Source organism: Lates calcarifer, linkage group LG24 (assembly GCF_001640805.2).
Source record: "Lates calcarifer isolate ASB-BC8 linkage group LG24, TLL_Latcal_v3, whole genome shotgun sequence".
Taxonomy (NCBI): domain Eukaryota; kingdom Metazoa; phylum Chordata; class Actinopteri; family Centropomidae; genus Lates; species Lates calcarifer.
In genome coordinates, this window is record NC_066856.1 from 2,474,905 (window position 1) to 2,501,019 (window position 26,115).

The window sequence follows — 26,115 nt, forward strand, 5'->3', positions numbered from 1 at the left end:
AGAAGAAAGTTTCGGGGTGAAATGGTTATTAGACCTTTAATTTTGTCAGTGAAGCTTCATTTTTGGCCCATTCCAAACTGAGCAAATATATAAGAATCTACTCAAAGACAATGAACAATGTAAAAGCCTCTACCAGTGTCGCAGACTTTTTACTGCAATTTGTATATGTTTGTATAATGTATACAGTCTGCAGGGTATTAATATTGCTTGGTACTGTGGGATATGCAGAGTTTGGGTCTCAGATTTTACATAACAGGATTTAAGAATTATTAACAAATAATTGCACTCAGTGATTAACACATCATATAACAACAGTAACTGTAACCTCACTCTACAAGTTATATGTGGAAATGTATTCCTTTTTTGACTGTATTGACTGTGTGACTGTAAAAACACAAGACAACTTTAAACATCCTTAATAATGTTTGGATGATATATTTTGAATTCAGTAACATTGATTTTATTCAACATATGGCTAAAATAAATTTTGCACATTGTATAGATTTTGGAAATGAAGCCTGACTGGATGTATGTTCAGGTATCCCATTGAGTTCTCGACACCAATCTGCAGCAGGTGATCACTTATCTGAATTAAATCAATTTAAGTCATCTTCCTGTCACTGGCAACTGGTATCAAAAGTAATGAGCTAACACCAGGATGCTGTCATTTTTATTTTTCAGTTTCTGACAGGGCTATTAGATTTTTTCAATAAAAAGGGAGTCTTAGTCCTCGTAATCCTCGGCATCTCTTTTTCATACATCCAACTGTCATATATTCACTGCCTGCCCAAGATGAAGTCTATTTTTATGCAATCAGCAACAGATGCTGAACGTATTAGTCAGCATTGACTTTGATATATTTATGCCTTGGTGCTAACATTGTTCTTAGAGGGACCATACATCAATGATAAATACTGCCAAAAGAGCACATGGATGCAAGCCATACACACCATACACATTGACGGTCTCCATTGTTTGGGATCATTTCACACTACAGCCAGCCATGATCTATTCAATTCCCTATGAGTCCAGTTATGGCTGAGTCAGGCTCGGTTCTGCTAAGTCTCCACAATATAGGCCAATGGGAATCCTCAGTCATCAGCTAGCACTGTAAACTCATCACATCTCCCAATGACTTTACAATACCTCAAGCTCTGGGTTCTCCACACTTTACACAGTCAACTAAAGGGAGTAGGCAGTAGATATGAGCCTGTTGATTTACTGTTACCTCTCTGGTATCTGAGTTTCTCCACATTTTACGATCTGATGTGTCGTAAAAGTTTGTGGGGAGAGGTCCTTTGTCGTGGCGTGTTGCGTGGTGGGGACAGAGGCCATGATAGCTATCAGGGGCCGTCTCAGTAGAGCCCACGTGTCCGGCTGAGTTTTACAGTCCTGTCTGCAGTGCTTCCTTGGGCCCCGTCATGCCACATTCAGCTGCACTAAAACACACGTGGCTTATTACAGCATGCGAGGCAGCATCCTGTTCTCTCTCTCTCTCTCTCTCTCACTTGTTCTCTTTTTTGGCTGTTATTTTGTAACTCACTGAGCATAACATGTTTTGTTTTGCCTTTATTAATTTTTTTAGCTGCCTCTCGTCCTGTCTCTCATTCTGCAGCAAAGCCACTTGAGAGATTTTCTTTGAAGTTTTGTCTCTGCTCTGTTGTGTGCTGTCTCATTAAAAAAATCCAAATTTCTTCTGTCTGTCTCGCTCTTTAGCTGCCGTTTCGTGACTCATCAAACCTTAAATGATTCTCATTCTGTTTGTCTGGCTCGGTGAATCATTGTCTCTGCTGTGATTTTTATTATTAATTTGCTTTAATTTTTATTCAGATAGCTTCAGCCACCATGACCTTCAGTCACTGGGATTTCAAAACCAAGGCTAACATGTCTGGAATGTAATCTAGTGTGCTTGTGTGTGTTTTTGTGCTTGTGGCCATTGTAATAAGTATGCTCAAGTCCACTGGTGTTTGACATTACCTTGGCAGGAGCATTTTGGAAGGTGCTTTTTGTGTAATGGAAGAGCTCAGCTGTGGCTGTCTTATTACAAGAGGCCTCTTATTAGCAGCTCAGGTTTAGCTGTGGGGAGGGGTTAGGGGTGAGGGTGGAATGGAGTGAGACTTGAATGAATAACTCAGTATTGGTGTGTGGCACATCTCCAAGACAAACTAACTGACTTCCACCGCAAAATGTCTGTCATCCAGCTGCTATAGATAGCACTAATCCGCAAAACTGTCTCTTTAAAGGCCAAATATATGGGGAATGGATCAGTCTTTGAAAATTGTTTGTTGATAAAGGATTTCAGATGGCTGATTATGTGCCTAGTCATTTCTTTGTGGTAGCAATGGTATGATCAATATAAACAAATCTGCTTCTGATAGTAGCTACTATGAGATATAGTCATAGTGAGACATAGTCATGCAGTGATGTTAATCTCTCCACTATCTCCTGTTCCTCTGCAGGGCAGAGGAGCACATGCCTACCGGAGTCTCCCACGGGATGCGAGTGGCTGGACCACTCAGTTCCAGAGAGAGATAACTCGATCGTCCCTGAGCGCCAACCATCCAATGGTGGACCAATGGCTTGACAGACAGGAACAGGTATATTTGTTGAATTAATACAAAAAAAGGTCATTTTCAAGAATGATAATGATAATGATAGAAGAATGATATTTATGACTGAGCCATAAGCTAAACCGGAAAGGTAGGGAGGCACCATACAGTAAGGCAGATCAGTATCCACCCCAATACTGACCTCATTAAGTGGACATGGCCATGACGTGTCAAATCCACATTAGATACAGCTTTAATGTCCATATCTACCAGTTAGATTCATTCAGTCATGGTGTGCCACCAACACAGTCTGCCACAGCAATCCCTAGCTTCATGCTACCTTACATGAAAATGATTCCAGTGAGCTCCACACAGTGAGGTTTACAGATTTAAAATTTTAGAGAGCCCTGCTACTGCATCAGTCTTATAGGATACCTTAAGTTGGGGTATTGGATTTGGTCTCGGGAGACAAAAAGTTAGATCTGTGCAACCCTGTGGAAAGGTACAGTACAAACTTTACACTTATTATTATGTGGATACAAGAATAATTTTCATACCTTCTTGGCAGCCATGTCCCCATAATTATATGTCCTACTGAGTGACAGCAACATGTAACATGTACCATAAAGTAGCATAGTGGACATATGTTTTCACCATTGCTGGCATCTGTATTTGTACCCTCTATCTGCAGATTATCTGTGTCTGTATGTTTCATACTATGCTGCATTGTGTTATAACGTATCATATGTTATCATAGTGTAATAACAGTGGTAAGCACAGAGATGACAGATAACAAAGGTGCTTACAGCAACACTGACTGCTCACTGCCCATGCCAACATGAAACTGAAACAGTGACCGACATCAGACATCATACTTCTGTTCTGTGTGGCAATACTTTTTATAAAGTAACAGTGTATACTGTTAGTCATTGCAGGCTTTTCCCCTCACTTCACACCTCCTCGCTCTGTCGGCACTTTGTGATTGTCTCACTCTGTGACTGGTCCCTCTACTCCTCAGCCTGTCAGACGACAGAAAAAAATATTCCCTTTAAAAGTTATTAAAAGTGACAGAGGCTCTCTGCTGGGAGAATAGAAATGACCTTGGGAGGTGTCAGACATGCTGAACTCAACATGAAGAGGATTTTTCTCCGTTTGCCTCTCTGTCTTTGCCCTTCGCTACCTCAGCTACCTGCTCTGACCCGTGTAGGAGGTGTTTAATCGATCTCTCCTTCATGTTATAGAATAAGAAAAGAGCAAAGAGAGTGTGTAGAACATGAGAGCTAGAGTCAATAGTAAAGAGAATGCAAGAACAACTGAGGAAGTAATAAAACAGTTCACATATAAAAGATCTGATTGAAGTTCAGGCTACCAAACTGCGGTTGTTGGCTTATTTCACAGACACCTTTCCTGCATTGTATTCCATTTGTCTTGCCAGGATTATCACGTAAATGTCTGGCCCACAGTGATGTGGGTTTCTAGGAGGCAGGACTGTCTACCTTTCTCTTTCTTGTCTCATTGAAAATCAACCTGGCCAGGGTTCATTATTATTATTGGTACAGAGGCTGTTGATTTTTAAGGAAGTATTTTAATTCTTTAATGCTGTTTTACACTTTTTGTCTCTGCCTAGACAGTCCATCAGGACAAAGCAATCCATTGAAAAAGAAGCTATTTCAGTGCATGTGATGCTATTGTACTATTGCTCTAATAGAATGTGTAGCCATGCCACAAAAGGCTGAACAAATTGTTAGGTTCCTATGACTCTTATTCAAACTGCTTCCTGTCATTGCTCACTCTCTCTCACTGCCCATGTGGAGCATCTCCTGATGGAATGGTAGCTGAAATAATGAGAGATCATGAAAAGACGAACTAGTTGGCTTATAGTGGTAAACCTTTTGCCAAAACAGATTCATTTATTTTCAGTCTGATCATTATGTACATTCTAGTTTGTGGTTCTGATAGGTAGATTTTGTTCATAAACTAAAAACTTCCAAATCCAATAAGTTTTCAGTATCTTAAAAAATTGAGATGATTATTTTAGAGCAGGAGTCATGCCAACATCAGTTTATAAATTTCATGAATAACAGTAGGGGTGCCACAGTGTAGGAATTAGAGGTAACTAATAGGCGCTACCTGAGTCTTTGTAATCTGACAGCTGTATGACTAAAATGATTCACAAATCCACCATTAGAGGTGACACACTGTAGGTTTTAAAGGGGCAGTTAATCGCCCAGTCGTGTCTTTCCTTCTCTCACTGTATCTCAGCCTTGATCGCTGCTTTTCCCTCCCACACATGATGATTTGATATTTTGTTTTCTTTGTCTGCTTGGTGGGCAGGGAGCACAGCAGCATTCTACTGTAAGATAAAAATACACAGAGTTAGTTAATTAAAAAGAATTGTGATCAGTGCTAAAATGCTGACAGAGATAATGAGTTTACACACACACACACACACACACACACACACACATATATATATATATATATGCCAAGGTTTTAGGAAAATTGTACCAATTAGTACTTGTTTGTTTATCATGGATTATTTATCTGCCGTACTTCATTGTTCAGCTTTATGAGTACAGATAAAAGCAAAAACTAAGAGAACTAAGAAAGGGCATCACACTCATTTCTCTCTGTTCACTGGAACAAATGAAGCACTCATTACTTTGTATATATATATATATATCTGTGTGGGTGTTGCTGCATGATTTCTTCACTTTATGAGTGCTCTGCTCCTTCAGTCATGCTCTATCTTAAGTTCTTGAGCACTACTTCATCAAATCTTTTCCTTTAGCGTCTGATATGTGTGGAGCAGCTCTGCTCTGTCCACAACACTTTTCGGTACACTCTTAAAGTACTCTACTTCACCATTTATATTTAAGCAGGCCCTCCCACCCTGTCCTATAAATTAGGAATGTGAAGTCAGGCAAACTGACTTCTATGCTTAAAATACCAAAGAGTTTCTGGGGAACTTGGATGCACGACATCACTGACTGTACAATCTGTGATTCTGGCGTCACCACAAGAACCCAGAGGTGATAAAGTCAGACAGGGATCTGAAGCTGGGTTGCAGAGTAGCAACTGTAAATTCAGGAGTGGCTCTCTCAGGGTTTTATTTCTAGATTACACTGTCTGTTGTCATTATGAAATACAGCATACATTTATTCACACATGTTCAGCATACACAGTGATCACAAGGCCATCTCGCCCCCAGTTATATCAAGTAAGTGTCCTATGTTTAGCTAACCAGTCAATAAATTCACTTCAGTGTCAAATAGTTCCATCGGATACTTCAGGAGCTCCAGCACCCCAAATCCCTTGGCACCTTTCCACACATGCACACACAAACCCTGCCAGCTGTGGCATGGAGAAAAGCATGCTCAATCAGTCCATAAACGCCAAGGCCTTATGAGTTATTCTTTATATAAACAGTTGACATTAACCGGCCTGTTATTCTTCTGATGAATGCTAATGGGCCTTCCTGCGCAGCATCTCACACACACACATGCCTACACACATTTGGATCTGGCTGAGTGCTTCTCCACAGTATTATTTTGCGGCCTTGATGATGGACCCAAGGCCATTATCATCAGCTGTACCAGAGGCTGGACTGACACCAGCTGTCAGTCAAAGAGGGGTATAACCCAGTCAGAATGCCTCACATGTAGGGAGGCAGAAATGTTTTGTAGTGTATCTAAAGTTCTAGTTCAGTGTTTGAAGAGACTTTGTCTTATACATACTCACTATCAAATTTTATTTATAGAACTTTTGATTTAAGTTAACAAATAGTCATCCTAATATGATCTGAATTCATTTATTATTTTCTGGCCTATACTGTATGACTTTGAAAATGCTGTTTCTAACAGTCAGACAAAGAGAGACAGAAGAGGCACAGATAGAAAAAAAATCCTTAAACTATTACATAACAGATTCCAAAACATGTCTGAGTAGAAACAGCTCTGATCAGACATCTTTGATCAAGCCTCCAGCTGTCAAAGAGCCTCCCTGTCTTTGTTGTCTAAATGAGACACCTTGTCTGGCGAGTTTTAAAGGAAACCCAAAGTGGCGAGGTGCCCAGCAAAATCATCGAGCCAACGTGTTGAAAGAAGATGAGTCCATTCAACTTCAAGCTGGAAGAAGAGAGCGAGGAGCAGCATGAACACATGTCCTTACTTTTATATTTTCACATCAAAGATTTCTCACCAAACAAACACAGATTGCCATTTGTGAACTGATTTGTCAACTAAATGTGACTTGTTTGCCTAGTTGCCTTTCTCCCTTCAGTCTGTAGCCAACAGTTGTTGTGCTGTTTTACTGGTCTTTGCACCCTGCATCATTGCTTTTACTCAATTAATAACCATTAAGAATGGAACACAGGTATATGAATATGAAAATCTTTCAGAGAAATATGACTAGATTTAAAATGTAATCCCAGTATCTAGTTTGGTTTGTGTGGTGTAGGAGCCAGTTGATCTCTTCCGTGGAACAATTAAAGGTATTTCCAGTCTGTAGATTTTCAGTTGAACTCAATGACAAATGTTTTGGAAAGCTGTGGGAGGCTTGCAAAGGACAAAAATATGAGAATAACGCCCAGGTTAACAAATACAGGACTTTCCCTTTTAATACAAATCTGCTTTATTGCATTTTTTCTTTCGTTATGACTTTTCTGCCTTATTTCAAGAGTCAGGGTCAAATTTTTGAAAATAAGCCTCACTATAGCTGTATTTTCACTTAAAAAAAGAATAAATGAACTCTAATAAAAAAGACACTTTGGAGAACCCTTTGGGAAGTCAATTCTGCACAAAAGTTAGTATTTCATTCTCTGTCCTGTTGTTGGTGAGTGAACTTAGTGAGTCTACTTTCCTGACTAGCCTGTTGGTAAAGCCCACACAGTGTGCAGACCCCGAGGCGAGCTGCAGGCAATGTAAGAGCAGTTGAGCATGCCCCCCAAACCCCACTTAACACAGTCCCTCTTCTTTCCGTCTCTGTCTCTCTCTGTCTTTACCTGTCTGTCTGTCTGTCCATCGTCTGAATGACTCCTCTGAGAGGAGCTCTCCTCTCTGGCCTCACCCATCCACTGTATTTGTTCCTCTGCCCTGTCCTATCTGGTGGATGCAGTGTGCATGTGTCCATGCATTATGTTTGGGTAAATCTGGGTCAATTTTCGATGAAGAGCAGGTTGAAGGGTTTGCTGTGTGCAGGGGACGGCATAGAAAAACAGCAACCCACATTCCAGAGCAGTGCAGTCAGTCCCACTGTGGTGTCCTGTCTCTGTAGAGAGGACTTTGCACTTCTCCAGACCATTTTAATTCTCCCTGAAACACACACAGGAAGGTCAGCCAGCTCCAGAACAGTCGCAGAAGTAGATGAGGGGGCTTGTGTGCTGGTTTAAGTCCATAGAAAAAGACCTCGGTGTATGAATACATGTTGTATGTACTCAGAGTGCCTTTTCTAATTGCTGCCCTGTGGGCCTGACCAGTAGGAGCTGCTGTGTATTCACCAATGACTCTACACACACACAGCAGTACCCACAAGAAAAGACAGTTTTTTCTCTCATTCTTTTTTCCTATCAAGTATTATCTCTATTTGTATGCCTCTTCTGTTTCTCTTTCCTGCTGCCGTCCTCTTTACACTGCAAAAAACTAACTAACTTATTTTAAAAATCATTTAATCTACTGCCTAGTTTGAGGTTAAATTACTTTCAGACTTCTAGCTAATACAGACTACTAGTCTGACTTACTGTGACTTTCTTTAAGACAGTGACTCAGTGATTTCTGGGTAATTAGTGTAGTAATCTCACCTCTATCAAACATTTGCTGTAATGCTGCCTTTAGGACTGAATTTGAGAATAAGTAACTAACTTAAGATGTCATTTTTTTGCATGGTGGAGCTTTTTTTTTCTTCTCTGTGAATGCTGTGTAAAGGGCAGTTCACCAGAGAGGCTCCAGCCCAGCTGAGGTCCTGAGTGAAAACAATGTAGCCCTGAGTCTCACAGTGGCCTCTCCGCACTTAATTAGCCATCACCATTGAGCTGCTGCCAGAACGCCACTACCCCCTGATAGACAAGGTTTGTTTTCTACCATTTCTCTCAAGGCCTGCACTGCTTTTTAAACCTCATTTACAACTAGTCACCTCCTCTTTCCACCTCTAAGTGGGCTTGGGCATTTAGCTTTATCTTTGCTCTGACTTGTAGTGTTTGTTGATTGACCCAACTTAATACTTGTGAGTGAGCTGAAAGTGAGAACCTTTATTAGATTCTTATTTTACTTATGATGTTGTTGTTATTGTCTATACTTCAATTTTTTAATCTGCATTGAACTTACTGGTAAATTTTGGATATGTGGAAGCTTGTGCATAGGTCTGTTTTCATGATTTTGGTGCTTTTGACTTTATTTTCTTCAATGTTAAATGAAAAGCAAAAAGGAAAGAGCAGCAACCGTGCACATGCAAAAGTGTCCTGTTAAATGGACAGCACTTATATAGCGCTTTTCTAGTCTTATCGACCACTCAAAGCACTTCACACTACAGGTCAAATTCAACCATTACTACAGCACTTGCTCAAAACACATTCATGCACATTCACACACCGATAACACATCAGGGGCAAATTAGGGTTCAGTGTCTTGCCCAAGGATACTTCGGCATGCAGACCGGAGGAGCTAGGGAACCACCAACCTTCTGATTGATGGGTGACCACTCTACCGCCCGAGCCAAAGCTGCCCACTGTTGCATCCACGTATTTATTACTCTTTATAGCGGACCATGACATCTAAACTTTTTGCACTGGGAACAAGCAAAAATGTCTTTACTTTCCTACAATAATGTCTCAAAGTGTAAACATTACCACTATTCTCAATGTTTGAGGATTTCAAAATGCAAAAAAAAAAAAAAAAAAAAATGCAAAAAATAAAAAATCACCACATTTTGGGATTGAACACATCTTGGAACAAATTTGCATTTACAACAAAGAAAATTTTGATAACTTTACTTAAAAAGTTTCACCTAATATGTTTCAGCCACCAGCTGTGTGTACAATCCTGCACACAGCTGCCTGCAGCAACAAAATGCAAAACAGATTTAGTGTCATTCTGTCATTAAATAAGTGTGTGCGTGTGCCTGTTTGAGCAGGTAACACACACACTGTTGGTAGCATCATTTAGTTGATTCATGCCACAGCTGGGAAAATAGATTGTAAATGAGCAATTATGAAAATAATGCAATTTAACATCTCATTATTAACTTAACATCTTTGTTAGAAATAAGCGGCAGTGATAATCGCTGTGAGCCGTTATGTGAATTTGTGTGTGTGCGTGTGTGTGTGAATGTGTATGTGTATGATTTATATTGAGACCACGACAGTTAACCATCCACTAGCTTTTCTGCCCAGAAGCTTTTCTCACTTCTCTGTCTCTATTAGCATTCAGGATGGCTCCCCTCTCACCTTCACACACACACACACACACACACACACACACACACACACACACACACACACACACACACATAGACACACAAGGAGAGACAGAGAATGAGAATGATAGAAATAAGTGCTTAGCAATTCAGAACAACTTTCACAACTTAATCCCAAGCACATAACACAGCAGACAAATGTAGTTCCCAAGGACAGTGTGTGAAAAGGCCGTCAGCAGGGGACTGGAAGAGAGACAAAGCTGAAAATGTTGCCCTGCTCAGAAATGGGAATCAGCCTCTTTGGAAGGAGAAGAACAAAAAACTGTCATTCTCTGTTGTTCCACCACAAAGTTTCACAGCACTTTGGCCTTTTCTTTCCCCTCGAAACAAGATATGTCTTGTTTGTTCTTGTTCTTCTTTATTTTCTCGCCTTTCTTACTTTATTGAAAATTGTGCAAATCATGTCTCTCCTCTTATCTCGTTTGAACAGGAGAGGAGGCGGCAGATATTTTTTGGAAGTTGCCAACACTCTTCTCTATCAGCTGTACTATAGCCTGAAAATGTTTAACCTGTCTTGCTCTGCAGGCTGTGTGTGTGGAAGTGTGTGTGACTAGACTGTTCAGATTAGAATTTGACTGATTCAGGTTTCAGAAGGCTGATAGCCATGTTTTTAAAACTCCCAAGAGCTTTTTATGCCATCTTTCAGATTGGACTATTTATATGCAAAAACTACCCCCTGAGAATTAAAAATCGTGACTTTTTCCTTTAGCATTGTTTATTGCCAGAGAGGAAAAGCCTCTGAAAAAGCATCAGGGAAATAAAAGTTAACAACAAAACAATAAGAGAGAGGAAAATGATCACGATGTTACATTAAAATGAATTAATGAAAGTTTTGATTTGAATACTATAGATACATTTAGACATCATGACATTCAGTAGTAGTATCAGTATGATCTTGATTAATTTGCAAACTGACATATCTAGTTTCAAACATAAAGCTATGTGAGCGTCCTTCCTCTGTGTGCTGAAGTTCTCAGTCTCTCTCCTCCTCTGTTGCTGCTGTCAGGTCATTAGTAATCACGAGCTATGGTTGCTCTTCATCTCTCCTCGTCTTAGGCTCTATTTTTCTCTCCAAAGTTTGCACTCATCGTCTCGCTTCCTGCTCTTTAGGCTCCCTTCTCTGTGCTTAATTACTGCTTAGATGTCGTTCTCTCTCATTCACCCCATCACTGCGAACAGCCCTTCAGCAAGGCTGTCTGTTCTTCAGTTGTAAACACATCAGGCTCTTTGACAAGTTTTGTTCGGTTCCTTTTTTTTCCTCACTTCAAAACACTGAAGATGAGTGGATGTACTAAAACAGGGTTTTCCAGGGACAGGTGAAAAATCTGTTTACCTCAGTGACTGTCACTCATCTGTCCCTTTACTCTGCTCTTTCCTAGTTCCCTTCTTTTTTGTCCACACACAGAGCACCTCTACACTCCTGGGGTGGCTATCCCTTTTTGCACTGCTGGTTGTGAACATGTTAATTCTTGATTAGAGTTCATGCATTCGCCTTCTCCGATTTGCTCCGTGGAGTGAGAAATCACTTTCTCAATGAGAATAATTGAACACGGGCAGGGGGGTGCCAGCTCATTACCCACAAATCACAGGGAACAGGGGCACCTTAGCTGAAGACAATAATGATTTCAGGGAATAAAACGGGGCCGTCAGCATGGAGTCAAACTAGGCTGGGCAGCAGAGAACAGAGCTGGGAGAGGAAGAGGCACACTCTCAACACTGTTTTTAAGGTGAAAGCGTTTTGTACTCATCTTCCTGCATTTCCAGTTGAATCAGTTTACTTTTCTCAGAGGGGGCAGTGTCAGTGGCTTTGGAGGGAGGTGCTGAGTAGTGTATAGGAGGAGCATGGCCAGTATTCAGGCAGGTTGTTTCTGTTGTGAAGTAAATTATGGAATGGTCACACTTAGATGATCAACACCAAACCTTGCTCCAACTCAAAGAACAAGATACAGAGGCTAATGAAAATACATTCTGCAACTGCTAAAGCTAAAAAGCTGAGCTCTTTTTATCCCTGATGGACTTTGGTGATTGACAGAGCCCAGTTTCCCACAGAGTGAGGTCATTCACTCTTATTTATTTGATTTCTCTCTATTTTCTCACCCTTTCTTTCCCTCACTGCTTTTTTTTTAAATATGCCACACAATTCCACTTTCTGCAGAGTGCCAAATGAGTTCACTCTGACACAATGAGCTCCATTGTCACAATAGGCTTTTCTCACTGTTTTATAGGTCCCATTAGGGGGCCAATGCTTTCAAGTTGCTGAAGGAATGTAATAAGGCCCCGACCGACGGTAAACATCCACATCTCGGGGCCACAGAGAAACATGAGACGGGGCTGCTTCGCCATCTCGGCCGAAGAGACCCGTTTCATTTGCATTGGCCGGAGAACAAAAGCGGTCACAGTTGGATGCGAGTGGAGAGGAATGGGGTGGTTTCATTTCAGAGCCAAGGAGATGGAGGAATAGAAAGCCTCTAAAGAGAGAGGGTGAGGAGGAGAGTGAGGTGGTAGTGGGCCAATCAGTCCATTTCTGTTCCTTCCATACACATGTAGCCATGGTAGCCAGCCACTTTGTGCTACTCCCATAAGAGGTATTATTTGGATTAATTTAGATGTTGGTCTGTTCTTCTTTCCAAACCATTTCTGTCCAGTTTTATATCAACATTTAATAGTGAAAACCCTACAAGAATCTGAAAAGAAACGTGCGAGCAAGACCTTTACCAAATAAAGCACTGATGTATGATGGGGCTTTTTCTTTTGCTTGAGATAGAGCAGATAATCAGTCACATCAAACATAGTGTCACTTTTTCCTAAAAGTTTCACAACTCAGTTGAGTGTTGTGTCTTCTCTTAGTAAGAAACCTGCTGTTTGTCATCTAAATTTAAAATCTTGGATGTTGCAGCATCCAACCCACACATTAATTCACCACCCTGGAAGACAAATTATATCACGCTTGACTGCTGTAGCCTACCATGAAAATGTACAGTAACTTCCATAAAGGTAACATGATGTTTCCAGTGATTAATAACCTATCTCAGTCTAGTTTTAATCATCATATTTCAGTAGAATGTATGGATACTAACAGCTGTCTGGAATGTCTGAGAAGAACTGAAAATCTAAAAAAAAAAAAAAACACGTGGTGGTAAAACATGCAAGATAACTGCTATAATCTTTTCAGTGTCTTGAGGCTGGATGCCCATATTGAATTTGGAACAGCCTATATAGCGTTGATGGTGTCATTCTGCACAACAGTTTTCCAGTGGAGTTTTCTTCTCTTTATGCTCCAGGTATACAGGCCACAGGAGCTGTTGCATAGAATAGCACCCCTGCTGAGCTCCATCTCAACATACTCTGATATTCTCACTCATATGCATTCATGGTTTCAACCAGAACCACGCTGACAGTCTTTTCCATTTAGAAAATGGTGGAGCAGAGAAACAGGAGTCGGTTTGCATGTGGGGGTTTATGTGGGTGTGTTGGGAAGGATGGTGAGACTCCTGCTGATGTTGTTATGTGATTGGCTGAAATATGAACAGATACGTGTACCTTGCTATGTAAAGATGCACATACGTACATGTATTGTGGGTGGTTGTCTAGACATGTACAATATTTATGTGCAGCAAATTGACTATCCAATTGACTACCCCAATCTGTCTTGTTTGTTGTGACACTGATGATTTCTCAGTGCTCTTATCTCATCAGTGACTACAATCGCTTGTTGTATTAGCAAGTAAATTATCAACAGCTCTAAAGAGTACACTCCTTTGATCAATCAATATCTTGATTAATCTTGTACTCAGAGCCACAGCGTATATATAAAAAAAAACGTCTTCCTTATATTAAGATTACAAGGATGTGGTAATTCTCTCCCTCTCCTCCTGCCTCCCTTTTATTTCCCTTTTCTTCCTCCTTCTTCACGAAAGCATACACCCTCTGCCAACCTCCCACACCCTGCCCCACCTTCTTGAGTCCACTAGATTGCCGGGGCTGTACTGGAGTCTTCTGGGACCTCTCCTCATTACTGGCCCTCCACAGGCCCCTCATCTCCACACGGCCCTCTTCATTTAGCCCCAGCTGAGAACAAGGACTCAGCCAAATGGCTTTCTGTCTCCCCTTTATCCAAGAATTTCAGCTTCCAATTAAAACAAAATGGAAAGCCCCCACCCCCCAGCCCCAACACCTCATCCAACACTGCTCTCACAACACTACCGATGAACCTCCCACACTCCACCCCCCACCTGCTCAAACAAGGCAGCAAACAACCGCTGATCTGTGGAATAGACCGCTCACCCCCTGTAATAACTCGCTGCAATGTGTACCAAAGCTTTACTTTCCACTAAATTATTCATAGTCTAACATCATTCACCCTCATTCCCTCTTCATCATTTCTTCCGTCTTCATGTTCCGTGTATTTAGGGTTTAAGGTCACAGTGTGTTAAAACATCCTATGGAAGATGAATGAATAGCTGCTCTCCACATTTTCTCTCCCAGTATTGTCATTATTACTATTTGCATCACAGTAAATGTTGTATTAAATAGTTCACATGACAGTTTGGCAGTGCAGGGAGTGTAGTTTATTGGCAGCCACCGTGCTACTCAATAAGTCAATGTGATTCTGAATCGCATAATTGCGAGGGGGGAATGGGTGGGGGGGGGCTACTAAAAATAATGAAAAAAAGAAGAAAATGTATTTTAATTACAATACAGATCCAAACCACGGGTGCTCTCATTGAAATTCAAACAGCCGCTATTATTTCAACGGGGGTAACATTCGCTCACTGACCTTCACAGTTTGAAAGATGGATTAAACGTTCTGAACAGTGGAAAGCAGACTGTCCTCCCACTTAATAAGCTCAAAATGATGATTAATCTGTGAAAAGCACCACAGAGCTCCTTTTAATGCATGGGTAAAGACCCGGGATTCAGCTGGGACCGTCCGCTCAGCAGGGCTGCGCACTCAACCCCCAGGATTATCTGTTCGGAATCACGTCCCTACACCTAAGCCAGGTGTCTGGAAAGTCATAATATTCCTTTTGAACTATTTTTTATGAACCAGAAACTCTAAATCTGCTTTAAACCCCCCCCCCCCTTTTAAGTGCTATTGCAAAATGCACTGCACATTCAGACTCTTTGAAACACTTCTACTGTATTCAAACAACATTATTCACAGAGCTTCTAAGAGTAAGAAGTGCTCTGGACAAAAGCCGGTGACGATAACTCAATTCACAGTAATTCCTACCCGTTTGAACCTCCGGCTCTCTGGTACAGGAGCAGTCTGCTCCGGTTGTGGCTGTTATTGATGAGGTTTGGAAAAAGTCTTGGGCCTCTCCGTCCGCCTTAGGCCTTTGTTATTGACCTGGTGATTGATTTAAGCCCTCATAATTAGCAGACCTAATTTAATTAAAGTGCAATTTAACGATGCAGTGGGCAAAGGCAAAGGCAGCTGTGTCATTGATAGATCAGTCCAGAGCTGATATGAAACAGGCGCTAGCAGATGATGTATTCCACACACAGCAAGTCTCCCACTGACAGAGACAGAGACGAGACGAAGATTGTAGTCGAGAGACAAAGAGGGAGAATGAGAGGAGTAAAGATAGACACGGGCCTTTGTTTTTCCAAATGTCAGCCCACAAACAGCGCTGTCCGTCTCTCACCCCCACCCCTCCACATCTTGCCGCTCTCTGTCCTGATGTGGACAAATGCAGCCTCACATCTCTGATCTAATTTGCTTAACAGCATCAGGAACCTGTCTGTCCCTGTAATTTGCTTCAAGTAAATCCACGTCAGAGCCCAAACTTTTATGAGCCAGAAGCCATATCTTTCCAAAACAAAACAAAGAGAGACAGATTTAAAGGATGGGGATTTTTGTTGATTAAAGGGAGGTGTTGGGATGGAGGAGTTATATTAAACTTGGCCCTTTGGGAATACAATATACGATGCATATCATTGAAATCGGAAAATATGTAATTGGGAATGGAGATATATTAATAAAATGAAACATAAAGCCTCATTTTATTTTTCATTATAAAAGCAGTAATGTTCTTAAATGTATAATTTATGCTTGTTTTTTTAATTTATTGATTTTTTAGGTGAGGTAAAAATGAAAAATGTAATTTTCTGTCTTGCCAACCACAAGATGAAATGTTTCCTGTCTGCTAACATTAGCTGATTATGAAAATGGTATCAAACATGGTTCATTCATTCACCATGTTGCAGAAAATTCATCAGTCCTTTCCCCCCAAACTCCCTTAATCAACAGTGATTAAATGTTTATCAGTGCTGCCTTGTAAACAGCATGTGCATTGGCACGTATCCCAATAATACTACTATAATTTTTTGTTTTTAACAAACCCTGAAAAATTTTGAAATGGTTTCAATTCAAAACAGGTTCTTGTTATCCAGCTCCGCTCCTCCGCTGTCTTCACCTATTTGACTCCTTCTCCTCATTATCAAAAGGAATTGTACATCTAATCTGGAATGCAAGTGCTCCCCTTTGAACAAGGATGGAGCCCATGGGCGCAGGGTGTGAAATATGAAAGACAACACATGTCCTCATCAGAGGACAGGCGCTGCCTCGCCTTCTCTCTTTGGCAAACAAACACAGGACTAGAGTATCATAACCACCCTCCATATTTCTCTTCTCTCTCTCTCTCTCTCTCTCTCACACACACACACACATACAAAGCAAGAGATGGCAGTCACCAGGGTCACACTGCTTTGATTTTTTTCCAGATCTACTGTTTCCACTCCAACAGGGAGCTAATAGTTTGCCAAACAAATGAAACATTCACTGAAAGAAGGCCTGATACTGTGCTGTACATTCTGTGTTCCACTCCCTCCACATCAACACAATAAATCCTCATTGCTCCATATTGAAATGACCATTAACTTACATCATCATGATGCTTAAAATCATAACAATATAAAGAAGATAAGGAAGTATACTGAAGCAGTTTTTTGCCTGTCTGCTGACAATCATTAAGTACCATTTAGAGAACTTGTGGGTAGGATGACAGAGGTCATGATGACCCTTTCATCATCCACTAACTGTTTAACTCTTCATGCTGCCTTTTATAATGTTTCCCTACCTCCAACATAAATGTAAATAAGTGTCTCATAATCGTTGTGACTGTAACATATTGGTTGTTTTAATGGCACTGGAGTCTGATGGGCTGCTGGAGATTGAAGGGTTAAGGATGGTGGAGAGGGTGGAGCTGGGTCGTCGGGGGTAACAGTCATGTCCAATCTAATCACAGAGGCCATTTTGGGGCCTAATTTAGTCCTAATGGCAGTTCCCTCTAAGGGAATGGATAGGAGGGATAGAAGATCTATTGTAAGAAGAATGATCCATGTATGGTCAATTCTGACACATCTATGACCAGGTCATCCTACACACTGGACATGCCATCCATCAGCAGCTGGTGAAGGCTGCCACTTCATTTTGAAGTACAGAAGTTGTGATCATCTGTTGTTCACATTGCGTCCAATGCCATAAAGCTTATTTTAACGGCTGATTGAAAACAGTGAGATTCTGCCTCCGGTTAAGATGGAAGAGTATTGGTAATTGCTTTGTGGGGTCAAAGGAACTTTAATAGGACTATTAGGAGTTATTACCTGCAGCTTGTCTTTGTATGTCAATGCCATTGTGCAATGCAGCAGTGCTGTGAAACCCTGTTTGGTCTTGTCTGTTGTACAGTGTTTAGCTGAACTGCATTAACTGGAGGTAATGAGGGCACAATTATGGCTCCTTAACCTTTTGTGAGGCAGAGTAAAAGCCTCCGCCTCTGCTGCTTTTTTTTCTTACTTACACTTCTGCTCACTGGACGCAGATTCTTTTCACATGTTGCCATCGTTTGTTACATTTGGCTGGTTTAATGTTTCCATAAGGGGCGTACGTCACCTCGCACAATTAATGTTTCATATTTTTAGCTGGCCAATTCAGGAGGGAGGGCAGTCTTTGTAAATATTTCAACAGCCATTTTGCTAAATGCTCTGGTTAAATTGCTTGTTTCCCTTTACATGCAGTGAACACATTACATTGTTCATTCACAGACATTTCTATATCCTGTTCTTTGGCCTCCATTGTTCTGCTTGGCACAGACGGCTCATTGTAGGGGAGCGTGTGACATCGTCTGACAGGGAGGCCTGTTCCACACATGAAGCTGTCACACAGATGTGGACCTCAGCCCTAAAGGAGGGGTGGTGGCCAGTAACACACCATTTGTTGTGACCTTTGAACCTGTCCTTGTTAAGCCCTTGACGCCAAAGATGGGCTCAGGAGGGAACCCCTCCCCCCCGTTTCCCCAAACAGCGACATGTTGTACTTGCTCATGGCTAATGGCATGACATGTACACACACACACACACACACACACACACATACACATACATGCTTACAGTAGGTGTCCTTAAGAACAGTGGCTGATGGAGTATGACAGCTCCTCAACACACACCCTTTGCCCCATCCCTCAAGCAGTGGGTCTGTGTGTGTGTGTGTGTGTGTGTGCGCAGCATTTTCCCTCCTGAGCAGACAGCTGCTACCTTCCTCCCTACTACTCTACTTCTCTCTCCCTGGTCCTCTCACTGTTCTAACCTGTCTGTCCATTTGAAGGTAACAAGACTCTGCACTTTACAGCCATCCCTCTTTCCCATCCCTTTCTTTCTCTCTTACTGTATATGATTCTCAATAATCTAATGCTACAGCTGTCCGATGGCCAAGCCTCTAACCCTCGCTTTTACTTCCTTCATTGTTAAAGACGCTGGTGGATTTTTGGCTACAGATCAAGGCTCCAAGACCTCCATATGACATGGGAGGAGGGGAGAGAGAAGGAGGGAGGGAGGAGAGAGAGAGAGCAAGCTGGGAGTGAGTGCCATGGAGAGTTGAACAGCCTTGTTTCTTGTTGCCCACTCCACGGGTTACCAAGGGATCAACAGGGTGCTAAAAGCACTCAGGGGAACAAGAAATGGAGGGTTTTTAGAGAGGGAGAAAAAGAGAGATTCAGAGTGATGGATAGATAAGGAAAGAGAGGAGAGAGAGAGAGAGAGAGTGAGGGAGCACAGGGAGATGGATGTATATTTAGCCTGTGCTTCTCCTCTGCTGTCACTCAGCTTTGCCACAGACAATAAATGGGTTGGCAGTGAATATAAAGGGAGATGACTTCTTCTTCCACCCTTGGTCACAAGGAGACACTGACCCCTGTAATACTGACTCAACACTCTGTTGAGAAGTCAGCAGCTATCCTCAAGGACTTCATTGCATGAAATGTCAGGCTTAACAAGTCATTATTTATTGTATTTCTTCTTAGAGGTGGTATTTGTTAGCCTGGTGAAAGCACAGACTTTGAGAGCACAGAGTCTGAAATAATGAAGAGGCTGTCTCCTTGCTGGGTGCATATCCCCATTTTGACTCTAATGAACCACCGTGGCCACTTAAGCACTGTCTCGTGAATCCAATGTCAAGTGTCAATCATGTGTTTCTGTTTGTGGTTGAAATTGACTGGCAGTGATGCATGTTGTGCATTCAAATATAAGAAAGAAAACACTCCTATTGGCTGAGGAAATGTGATCTTGATATGAAGAAACACTGGCACTGACGGCACCAGTGGTGTAAGATGGGTGTCTGTTTTAGTGAGACAGTGGCAATATGCTTCAGTTTAGAAGTACAACACATTAGCACATTTTTCATAAAAAAAAACATTACAAATCCTGCCAAAGCAGTGAAATGTTTCTGCATTAATACCCAAAGTAGTTCAATTGTTGAGTTATGGCTGTGTAGCACAGATCATTGCACTTGTGTCTGAGATTTGAGGGAAAATCTCTCTCTGATTGCAGATTTTTCTACTTGTTTTAACAAAGTAAGACTTTAAATATGGTACTGATTAAAAGATTTTCTCTTTCCTGTCCCATTTCTCTTGCTCACAGCTCATTTTGCGTCTGCTCTTGTCATCAGTGTCATTTTCACAGTTCGTCTTCAGTTTTTCACACCTGTATAGAAACATCGCTTAGTTCTGCTGCTGCGCTGATATCTGCTTTTGTCAGTCTTTGGTAATATCACCTGTTACATTTACATACTCAGCTTGCTTGGACTGCTGCTTTTGGCCTGGTGCACCTTGGTGCTCTGATGGTAATAATCACAAATAGTTTCCTTTGTCTTCACTTGTTCTTTATTCCATCCGTGCTTACATTTAATCAGAAAATGTGTAAAGAGGAAGAGAGATTCAGTCATGCCACAGCCACTTGCCACCTACAAGAGCAAACTAACAGAGAGGAGACTGTTGCTGGCGGCTGCTGTTACTGAAATTAATTGTGTGTCACTTTCAGTGATGATACACTGAATCAGCTCGGCTCTCTGATCACTCTGTTGTCTAATGAGACAAAGATGTCGAGCACCATCGCCTCCTTCATTTGGTCACTGAGTACGAAAATTTTCCTTTTCAAAGTCAGCATATTCTTTTGGCTTTCATACCTCAGTCTTGTCTGATGGCATATACTTATATGGTCTGATATTTATTCTGCTTGTCCAATTTCACCTACCCTCTCCATTCCATGCCCTCCCACCTCTGTTTATGAATTCCCACAGGTGGCCAGGTCCTTTGTGCAGAGCATTTGTTAAAAAAAAAAAAAAAAAAAAAAAAAAAAAAATCCAGCCAACCCACCTCAGGGGTTTTCAGAAAAAGCTTTGTGAATAACAGTCCCCGCGAGGCTCCCAGGACCTCAGCTGACATGTAATTAAAGGTGGGGGTGACTGGTTGACTGACTCATTTTCATACGGGACAGTTAGAGAGGGGAGACAGACAGGTAGGGTGAGACGAGGTCTTCAAAGGCAGACTGCTGATGAAATTTTCATGCCCCCATCCCACCTTACCCCCCCAACTCTAATAAATAAATAGGGGACACAGTCCCTCTGTGCCATTCCTGCGTGTCGCCAAAGATATCCTGGCCTCTGAAAAGGGTTGAATCCATTTCCATAAAGAAACCTGAAAGGCACAAGACCTATTTGGATGTGCTTGACATTTAAGTAAAAGAGAGAGAAATAGGAAGGTGAGGGGTGAGGGTGGGGAAATAGCAGTGGCTAACAAAGCGTTTCAGCAGACCCTCCCAAGGAGACGATGCACTGTCTGGGCGCTGGCAAGCACAGACATACACACACACACACACGCATACACACACAAAGGATCAGCAGTTACTAACAGGAGTGGAAGCAAAAACTGAAATTTATTTCAATTTTCCAAATGAAGAACTGAAACTGTGATGCTCAGGGTGCTTGTCATTTGTGGATGAACCTCCTGAGCTCTCTCTGTAACTAACTTTCAACAGAAAAATGAAAATGAACACCACGTTATTAAATATGTCTCTCTCCTATTCTACGTACAGCATGTCATCACTGCATGTAAGTGCCCTTCTCAGTCTGTACCATCCCCATGAAGAGAGCTCAGATGAAGATTTTATCCCCCATTAAGGAGAGCATGAAGCTGCTGTCTCGTCCCAGAGCCTAGTTAAGTCCTCAGACATCTGACTTGCCTGTAAAAGCCACCGCCTCGCAGCCACGCTGCCTAATGGCCCTGAAGGAAGATGAGTAAATGAAATGAAGAGAGTGAGAGAAACAGATGACAGCAAGCGCAACCACTTCCCTTCATTCTAGAGCTCATCGCATTTCTGCAAATATGCAGCAGAGGTGCCACGCCCCAGGCCAGACCTGATTGATTGAGCAGGAGCAATTGATCAGGGCCACTTTGTCACTACAGTCTTTGAGGTTTTTGGCCGAGGAGGGATACTTCTGCTGCTGCATCAGGGCCCCAGTCTGTCCCGTACTGAAAGTCTCTTTTGATTTAGAATTGAGACTGTTACTTGTTCCTGCAGGTAATTGGATTAAAAGCCAGAGGAGAGATATAGGCAGGAGAGGAGGGGATGCAAGCACAGCCAAACAGAAATAATGACAGAGAGTGTGAGCCTTTTACTTAAACAGCTGAAATAGTCTTTTAATGATTTATCCTGTCTCTTTTTCTCTCTTTCTTTTTAGGAGGAGGAGGAAGAAGAGCAAAGGAAACAAGAAAGAAGGATTGAGCGGATAGAGCCAGTAGGGAGAGCTGACTCCTCACTGGAGCATTCACCGTTAAGTCTAGAGTGAGTGGCCTCCCAACAACCCTACTACTATAACCCCACTATCTATATACCATACAGTATGTCTTTAAAGGTTTGCTCATCCAAATTCCAAAGAAATATATTTTCTCACTTATGTCTCCTGGTGTCTGCTGATAGTATGTTCAAATTTTGAGGTATATCTCTCTGTCCTACCACAGCAATAGAATATTGTTGTCAGTGCTCACAGCATTGAACACATAAATTAAAAAACTCTTCCTAGAGAGACTCATCACTGTGTTTTTTTGTGAGAACACCACCATTAAATACCTAAACATAATCATATGACAGTGACATCACAAAGCATACATCAAGACCAAGGCCTTCTTCCATCAAAATCATCACACACATCTGCATTAATAGTTACTTGTATTCCTTTGTCTTCAGGTCTTTACCTACACAAATTAACCTTCTCCATCACCCTCCCTTCTTAACACGTTTTCAATTAATTTGTTCTCTTTTAGCGCAACAGTCTGATTTTAATCACTTAATTGGAGTCTCCATTTTGGTCTCTAATTGACCCTGAGGTCCACCAGCCTGACTTTGTAATGGATGACTTTATATAGACAACACAATACAGCTCCACCAATAAGGCTGCACCAACCCCCATCCCATGCATCCCATCAACCTTGTCATGTTTGACTGTGTCGTCTTTTATATCCTGCTTTTCTGCATTTTCTTGTCATTCTTGTTATTTTTTATTCATGCATGTCTCCCCCCGCCTCCTCCTCCTTCTCGTCCTCTCGGCCACATCCATCATTGTCCTGCAGAGGCATGCTGAAGCCGGTTGAGGTGTCCAATGAAGGAGGGCCCCTGGGGATCCACGTAGTGCCTTTCAGTTCGCAGGATGTCAGGTAAAAGAAAGGAGAGGAATCTGGGAATCAATGCAGCTTAGTGTACAACAATGGCTAGTTAGTTATCCAATATGTCTCCTGCAGCCTTTGTGTTGAAGCCCAGTGGATGCTGCTCTCTCTCTCTCTCTCTCTCTCTCTCACACTTCTGCTAACTCTGTTTCTTTGTTCTTTCTTATTCATCTCTTTCTATGTGTTACTTTAGGCTGTCTTTTTCATTGGCTCTAATTCTTCTGGCTATCTTTTTTATTTTTTGTGAATCTCTGCTGAAACTTCACGTCAATACCCATCACTGCTCACATCCCACGGCTCGGAAGCCCCCAGTGGGAAGGAGAACAGATGAAAGTAGTTCTGCTCTTGACTGCACAGTTTTTCTGAGTCTTGTTATGCTTTTCTTTCATTTTAACCTATGTCACAGTGGTGTCCACTCTGCTTTCAAGGTGATTCAGACTGCTTCCTTCTGTCTTTTTTTGCCAATGAGGAGTGTCGCTGACAGGGGACAAGAGGAGTAATGCTCCCCACTTTATGGTTATTCAGAAAAAAATAGAGAGGAAATGGCCAGATGTAATCAAACTAAAAGCTTGTGTATAACACAGATCCCTGCAGCTCGCCAAGGGACTGGCACACCACCAAGGTGAATGTGACTAGTCAGTGCTGGAAGAGGGAGGCAGGGGACTGAGGTGGAAAGACAGAGCGAGGAGATGAGATGGGATGACATTTGAGGGAGTGAGGATGGCTGTCATTGAAGACTGCTGCATGTCATTTCTTTGGGACACTAATCCCATTGCTGTTTATAAGCAAGTGTCAGGAAACTATATTTAGCTTTGACCCTGTGTGATTGACTCTCTCAGAAGCGGTGACACTGAGTTATCCTGAGTCACAGTAGGAAAATAATGATTAATGATGAGTGGCATCACACTAAATGAAGCGTATATAAAACTTCAGTGAGCAATGTTGCTAAAATAAAGTTCAAATCCAACAATTTATTAGACACGCTATTATCCTTAAGCTACTCTGTATCCCCTCAAAATCAGACTGCATCTTGTAAGATGTAGCAGTAATGCTGCATGGCCAGTAAATTTCTTCTCCATCAGCGAAGGACGGCACTAATAGCTATCAGAGCCTTCAATTAACTTCAGACATGATAAGACTTAGCGTCTGGTCAGTGGGATGATGCTAATGGCCTGGCCAGCTCTTTCCTGTACACTGGGACAAGAGGCATTAGACTCAGTGGGCTGTCATTAGTGTCTAGACCAGGGATGCAGGGGTCAGACAGCCAGCAAAACCAGACAGCCAACAAGGAACTGCAGGCACTCCAGCATCGCCTGCTTGCATTCTGCTTCACTGCTCTGACATCAAGTTAGATCCAAGCAGGAGGGGAAGACATCTGCAGGAGAGAGCTTAGAGACTCTGTCACTCCAGGAGACAGTAACTCTCCCTCTCACACACACACACACACCCCAAATGCAGAGACCCTTACCTGAAAATGAACTTACACCTGTGCAACTGTGAACAGTGTGGAGTTACTCTGAGAGGTGTTTTCAACACTGACTTTTGCCATCATACACTTTTTATTGCGCACATGCAAATAGTTACTGAATGCTTATTTACTTTGAGTGCTGTGCGCACACATAAATATACTGTACACACACACAGACACACACCTCTCGCAGATGCATTCTTTGCTTAATGAACTTCTCATTCCATGACCAGTTTCAATTGTAAACAAACTGCGGACGTAATTGCCGTGCATAAATGGATCCTGATTGGATTATTATTTGATTAAAGGCAGTAGATGAGAGCAGGTGGCCTCCTTCAAATCATTTCTCAGCACTGCTGCCCAGCCACAAGATGGAGTAAAGTCATTGGACAATGCTGATTCTTGTGCCCTATAAAAACTAGGACTCTGCAAGCCTCATACAGTATTTTTCTCCTGAGTCTGCCGAGAATCTTCTAACTACAAACTCCTTGTGCTTATATCTGATGCCTAATGATTTCACTGATTTGCAGCCTGTGAGAATGCCATTTAGATTTTGCTTTAGCTCTCCTGCTTTCCCCAAATAACTGATAAGTATATACAAAAAACCCAGTGAGACAGGAAGGAACTGAGAGGGTGGCAGTGCATTACAGTCATCACAATAATGGTGCTTTTATGAAATCATCATCTTCCTCAAATCCCTAAAAGATGCCACTTTATCCCCAATCCTCCCTACTGCTGCTCTGAATACTGATTAGGGATCAACCAAAACTCTCTCATGTACTGTCTCTGGTCTGCTACCAGATCAGAAGTCATTAGAGGGTGTCCATGCTGTAATCTCTATGGGCAATACTTTGTTTTCAAGCTGCCAACACTTATGAAGATAAAGCACAATCATGTCTGCTTCCACAATGCTTGCAATTACTCTCTGTTCAACACACTTAAGCTGACCTGGCAGCACTGGCTCAGACACAAGAAAGAAGGAAGAGCCTTTTGTGATATCTAATTTCAACTTAATGTTGAACCATTTACCCCCACTGAGGAACTGAGATGAGACTGCAGTGTGAGCGTGGACGTCCACATTATACAGCCAATTAGAGCAATGTTCTGAGAGTGGCCATGTTTGGCTGAAATGCTAAAGAGCTCTGCAAATCTGCCCTTGACGTCTGCAGTAAACAGGGTCAATTTAAATGTGCTGTTGTTTATGTGTCCAGTGACATGAGAGGAAATAAGTGGAAATTATTAAAAGTTTATGTCATTGCCACGGATAAACTGTTGATTGCAGTGTAAATTTCTATATCTTTATAGTTTGCCTTCTTCATGATTTTGTCTCTGATATATTTCATCATTATTTTTAATTTCCCAAAAGTAAGCTTCCAAACTTTTTGTCAGTTTATGCAAGGACACCAAACGTTTGCATTCAGTCAATCTACCTGCTTCCTCAGGCATCTGGCGCCTTAGAGACGGATGGAGTTTGTAGTTCTGCTGTGCGAGCGCACATCAGATCTCTTTGCATGTGTTTATCCTCAGGGCCTAACTAAAGCCCCAAGGAGCTCACTGATGTATTTATTTAGAGGAGGGAAAGGGGGGGGCATATTTGAAGGTAAAGGTTGCCTTTTTTGAAGGGATTGCTGAGAAG

At 41.8% G+C, this 26,115-nt stretch overlaps 1 protein-coding gene across 1 annotated transcript in view; it reads left to right on the forward strand.

Annotated features, from left to right (window-relative positions):
- LOC108898296 (partitioning defective 3 homolog) overlaps positions 1 to 26,115 on the forward strand; it is a 310,889-nt gene that overhangs the window by 125,682 nt on the left and 159,092 nt on the right. Inside the window, exons 5-7 of the mRNA XM_018698248.2 lie at positions 2,460 to 2,597; positions 22,030 to 22,133; positions 22,919 to 23,002. Coding sequence (XP_018553764.1) covers positions 2,460 to 2,597; positions 22,030 to 22,133; positions 22,919 to 23,002 — 326 coding nt within the window. The remainder of the gene's footprint in view (positions 1 to 2,459; positions 2,598 to 22,029; positions 22,134 to 22,918; positions 23,003 to 26,115) is intronic.